The 5,847-nt window shown below is 51.5% G+C and overlaps 1 protein-coding gene across 1 annotated transcript in view; it reads left to right on the top strand.

Annotated features, from left to right (window-relative positions):
* Positions 1–4,836, top strand: part of LOC109925191 (max dimerization protein 1-like) — a 29,420-nt gene extending 24,584 nt beyond the window's left edge. The window contains 3 exon segments of the mRNA XM_048618769.1: positions 1,940–2,036; positions 2,038–2,085; positions 2,674–4,836. Coding sequence (XP_048474726.1) covers positions 1,940–2,036; positions 2,038–2,085; positions 2,674–2,806 — 278 coding nt within the window. The 3' untranslated portion in view covers positions 2,807–4,836.
* Positions 4,837–5,847: the final 1,011 nt, after the last annotated feature.

Below are 5,847 nucleotides of genomic sequence, written 5' to 3'. Positions count from 1 at the left end.
GAGGGAAAAATGTCTTTGGTGGTGGGGTCGGAATGCAGATGGCGGAAATGCCGGAGGATGATGCGTTGGATCCAAAGATTGGTGGGGTGGTACATGAGGACGAGGGGGATTCTGTTTTGGTTGTTATTGCAGGGAGGAGGTGTGAGGGATGAGTTGCGGGAAATGCGGGAGACACGGTCGAGGGCGTTCTCGACCACTAAGGTGGGGGGGAGCAACCAAAACAGAATCCCCCTCATCCTCACGTACCACCCCACCAACCTCCGGATCTAGCGCATCATTCTCTGACACTTCCGCCATCTGCAATCTGACCCCACCACCAAAGACATTTTTCTGTCCCCACCCTTATCTGCTTTCCGGAGGGACCACTCTCTCCGGGACTCCCTTGTCCGGTCCACACTCCCCTCCAGCCCCACCATCCCCGGCACTTTTCCCTGCAACCACAGGAAGTGCTACACCTGCCCCCTCACTTCCTCCCTCACCCCCATCCCAGGCCCCAAGAAGACCTTCCACATCAAACAGATGTTCACCTGCACATCTGCCAATGTGGTATACTGCATCCGCTGTACCCGGTGTGGCCTCCTCTACTCGGGGAAACCAAGAGGAGGCTTGGGGACCATTTTGCGGAACACCTACGCTCGGTTCGCACTAAACAACTGCACCTCCCAGTCGCGAACCATTTCAACTCCCCCTCCCATTCCTCAGACGACATGTCCATCCTGAGCCTCCTGCAGTGCCACAACGATGCCACCCGAAGGTTGCAGGAACAGCATCTCCTATTCCGCTTGGGAACCCTGCAGCCCAATTGTATCAATGTGGACTTCACAAGCTTCAAAATCTCCCCTCCCCCTACCGCATCCCAAAACCAGCCCAGCTTGTCCCCGCCTCCCTAACCTGTCATTCCTCCCACCTATCCCCTCCTCCCACCTCAAGCCCCACCCCCATCTCCTACCTACTGGCCTCATCCCGCCCCCTTGACCTGTCCGTCCTCCCTGGACTGACCTATCCCCTCCCTACCTCCCCACCTACACTCACCTTTACTGGCTCCATCCTCGCCCCTTTGACCTGTCTGTCTCCTCTCCACCTATCTTCTCCTCTATCCATCTTCTATTCGCCTCCCCCTCTCTCCCTATTTATTTCAGAACCCCTGCGCCTCCCCCATTTCTGAAGAAGGGTCTAGGCCCAAAACGTCAGCCTTCCTATTCCTATGATGCTGCTTGGCCTGCTGTGTTCATCCAGCTCTACACCTTGTTATCTCAGATTCTCCAGCATCGGCAGTTCCTATTGTATCTAGGTACTTGAGCCCAGGCTTGCAGTCCAGGGGTAGGAACAGGCTACTGCTCCGCAAGAGCTCATTTTCTTTGTTATTTAATGTATTTTTCTAACCAACCTGTCCAGAGTTGTTATCACACACCTCTAAAGCAGGTGGGACTCGATCCTGGGCCTCCAGGTCCAGGGATGGGGACGCTACCACTGTGCCACAAGATGGCCCCTGAATTTAACATTTTTTTGTTTATTTAACCTATTTTTCTAAGCAACCCATTACAAAATGTTGTTACACGCCTCCTGGGGGAGCTGAGTCTTGAACCTGGGGACTCCCAGTCTCAGGGCAGAGACAGTTCCGTTGTGCCACAATAGGGCCCCTCTGGGTCTACATTTTTTTTTAATTAACCTATTTTTCTGACGAGCCCGTTCAGAGATGTTATTACACGCCTCTGCTGACGCACTGGGAGAGGAGACATCTGGAGGGGATTATTTCAAAGTAAGCGCTTAAAGACAGATGAGGAGGACTTTTTAATCTCTCTCACTCACGCGTAGAGAGGTCAGGAGGCTTTGGAAACCTCTTCATCAATGAGCTGGGAGCAGGAAAACCCTCCTGGTCTGTTGTGTTGATCCTGCCCGGGGCTTCCCGGCTGACCTTTCTCTGTGTGTGCTCCTGCAGAAGATGTATACGTGAACGTAGAGAGCACGGACGTGGACTGGAGCAGCAGCAGCGGCGAAGGCAACGTGAGTGACTCCAATAAACCAAGCAGCCAACGCCAGCGATGATAGCTACTTCAGCACAGGCCTCCAGAGGACCAAGATGCTGTGAGCAGCCCCCAGGAGGGCGGGGGGTGTGGGGTGTGGGGTGTGGGGTGTGGGGTGCGGGAAGCAGCCCAATCCGACCCTCCGAGCTCTCTCGCTGTCACTCTCTCTCTCTCGCTGTTGCGCTCTCGCTCGCTCGTCACTCTCTCTCTCTCGCTGTCGCCGTCGCGCTCTCTCGCTGTCGCGCCGTTCTCTTTCTCGCTGTCGCGCGCGCTCTGTCTCACTGTCGCGCACGCTCTCTCTCTCACTGTCACGCGCGCTCGCTCTCTCTCGCGCTCTCTCTCTCGCTGTCGCGCACGCTCGCTCTCTCTCTCGCTGTCGCGCACGCTCTCTCTCTCTCGCTGTCGCGCACGCTCGCTCTCTCTCTCTCTTATGGTCTAATTTCTATTTTTCTTCCAACCCCAGAAGTAAAGCCATTTTCCACATTTTCTTCTCCCTCTCCTCCGTGTGGATTTTTTTAAAAAAATTTGGTGCCAAAACACTTTTTGCGGTTTTGTTTCTCTTCGTTTGAGGCGGGGGTGGTGGTGAGTAGGGGAAGAAAAGGCCGTTGTTCCTTGTTTATTTGAATTTTTGTTGTCTTTTTTGTTTAAGTTTGCAGAGAAGTGCCTGTGCCCTGACCACCACTCGTATGCCAAGTGAGGGGAGCAGATCGCCATCTTGGGATGAAGGCCAAGCCTCCCGTTCTGGGCTTGGCAGAAATGGGGGTGAAAGTGCGGCTCAGTAGGCCACCGGCAAACATCTGTCCGAGCGGCCGACGGGAGAAATTCTTGCCGCGGACGACCTGAGGCGAGGTTCTGCACTCCGGGATCATGGAAACCGCTCTGGGTGGGGAGGGAGAGGAAGAAGAAAGGCATCCAGAGAATTCGCTCATGGCGCCACCACTGAATGTGACTCACAGCGCTGTCTGCCAACAGTTTGACCTCCCTCCCATGTTTTTTCTTCCTCCCCCCTTTAAAACAAAAAGTGAGCGAGAGAGGCTGCACTGTCGTCTCTTCCCCACCAACCTCCAAAGGGTGACCCTTTGCGAGGCCTAGTCGTCACCATCAGCCCTGGAGTATTAATAACTCATTGAAGGGCAACACCAAGATGGCACCCCCCCCACAAAATCCTCTCCAACGCGTTACTGACCACATTTGTACACATTCCACAGCGCCCCACCCTCCCCCCACAATCTTGTTACATTTGTAACCTTCATTTTTTAGACACCTCCCTGCTATAGGAGGTAGAGGAACCATGTGCTGGCACAGGCACAAACTTCAAATGGGTCACAATTTTTTACTTTTGAAAAGAAAACGCCTGGGGGAGGTTGTAAACAAAGTCGCACCAAATTTTTCTCCCTCTGTCACAAGCCTAAATGGGCCCCGTTTAGGGCTGTTAAGGCCCCAGTTTGCACACTTGGGCCTAGCGGGCAGGCTCTGCGCGAGGTCCCTCTCCCCGAAGCTGCCAGCCAGCCTACGGGGTGGGTTTTTTTTTTGTTGTTGTTGTTGTTTTTGTTTTTGTTTTTGGTGTAATCTTTCGTTCCCTCAGCAACTGAGCTGAGCACTTTTGGAAAAGCCGCGCCATCTTCAGACCGTCAATTGTCATTCGATCCTGGCGTGATTTGTGCCTTGTCCCTTGTGAGGATTTTCACATTGGCAGGCTTGCCAATGGACAGAGTGCCCGGGATCGTTTGCCGCATTCCTTTCGTTAAAATCGTCACGGAACGGTGCCCTGGTATCGAATCATCTGACCTACGGTTCTTCTTTGCCAGCCCCATTGCACTGACAGTAGGCTGAGTTCCCTGGAGCTGTCAAGCACCCATTTTTGATTTTTTTTTGTTTCATTTCCTCCCTCCCTGGCGCGGGTCGCCCTCGGTGCGGGTTTGAAGGACCCTCGTGGTCGACCCTGCTCTTGCCCGTTGCGAATGTTCGAGGCAGCCCTTGCTCCAATGTTGTCCCAAGGGTATGGGTTGTACGCTAAAGACAGCGAGCTTCTCTCCTCTGCGCCTTGCCTGGGATGAAAGCCCAGGGCAGTTTGCGCCCGAGATTGAATTTGAATGGGAGATTTTTTTTTTGATTTAACCCCCCCCAGCTAGGTTTGGCCGTTTATTTTTAATTTATAAGTTTTTCTGCACTTTCTCCTCTGTCGCCCAGTCCTGCGTGACTGTGCCCCACTCGCCCCTCGGTTACCTCCAGGGGCACTGGCTGCCCCTTCTTCCCCCCCCCTCGAGGGGTCTGAGAGAGCACCAGACCGACATGAACAGCACCCCCCACTCCCCTCCTACTCCATCACCTCTCTGTGAGAGAGTCTTTGGAGCCGGCTCTTTGCACACATACCCCCTGAGTCGGGTATCCATCCGGGCCTGCTGTTTCTCCTCTCACCCTTTTCCGGTCATCTCCGTGTTCCTTATCTTTTCGCCGTCTGAGCTGGAACATCGAGGAAATTGGGAATTTGTTTTCCTAGAGGGTGGGGAAGCGGGTGGCATTAAATTTTAATTGCCAGTCAGAACCTGTGCTAGAGACTGACGGAGATCCAGGCACTTTATTCTTTTTTTAACGCTCTGACTGTTGTAAGTACCTTTTTGTCTTTTTTGTTCACCCCACTTCCACTCCGTCAGTCTCGCACAGTGGTATTAATTCCAAGGGTACTGTGCATTTCTAAGCCTACTGTGTGTGTGTGTGTGTGTGTGTGTGTGTGTGTGTCTGTGTGTGTGTGTCTGTGTAATTAATGTATTGTTCGACTGTTGTATAGTATTAAAAACACTTTATTTCATTATCCAACTGTCCCCTGTTGTGATGTGTATGAATAGGGTGCGAGAGCCTGTTCCACCGTTCAACAATGAGCTATGTTAATTTGATCTCTACGTTTCTGTATATCCTCTCCAAAAATCTTTCGTAGCCCCCCTCAGTGATCGAGAATCTACTAACGTCTGTCTTCAAGATATCGAGAGATTCTGAATCTTTTGGAGGCAGGGAATTCCAATGACCCCAAGATTGGTGGGACAGTAGGCAGTGAAGAAGATTAACTAAGATTACAAAGAGGTCTTGATCAATTGGGTCAATGGGCTGAGGAGTGGCAGATGGAGTTTAATTTGGATAAATGCGAGGTGTTGCATTTTGGTAAAACAAACAAGAGCAGGACTAATACAATTAATGGTAGGGCCTTGGGTAGTGCTGTAGAGCAGAGAGACCTAGGGGTTCAGGTACATAATTCTTTTAAGTTTGTGTCACATGTAGACAGAGTGGTTAAGGTGTTTAGCACGCTTGCCTTCATTGCTCAGACCTTTGAGTATAGGAGTTGGGGACGTCATGTTGAGGTTGTACAGGACATTGGTGAGGCCTCTTCTGGAGTACTGTGTCCAGTTCTGGTCGCCCTGTTATAGGAAGGATGTTATTAAGCTGGAGATGGCTCAGAAGACATTTACCAGGATGTTGCCGGGAATGCAGGGTTTGAGTTATAAGGAGAGGCTGGGACTTTTTTCACTGGAGCGTAGGAGGCTGAGAGGTGACCTTACAAATGTTTATAAAATCATGAGGGGCACAGATAAGGTGTCTTTCCCATAGTGTGGAGGATTTCAAGACTAGGGGGTATATTTTTAAGGTGCGAGGAGAAAGATTATATAAAGTCATCAAAGGCAAATTATTTCTACACAGAGAGTGGTTCATGTGTGGAATAAACTGCCAGAGGAAGTGGTGGGTGTGGGTACAGTTACAACGTTTAAAAGACATTTGGATAAGTACTTGAATAGGAAAGGTTTGGAGGGATATGGGCCAGGAGCAGGCAGAT

This window comes from Rhincodon typus, chromosome 40 (assembly GCF_021869965.1).
Source record: "Rhincodon typus isolate 14 chromosome 40, sRhiTyp1.1, whole genome shotgun sequence".
Taxonomy (NCBI): Eukaryota; Metazoa; Chordata; class Chondrichthyes; order Orectolobiformes; family Rhincodontidae; genus Rhincodon; species Rhincodon typus.
The sequence above is the reverse complement of the archived record's forward strand: the minus strand, read 5'-3'. Positions and strand labels throughout refer to the sequence as shown.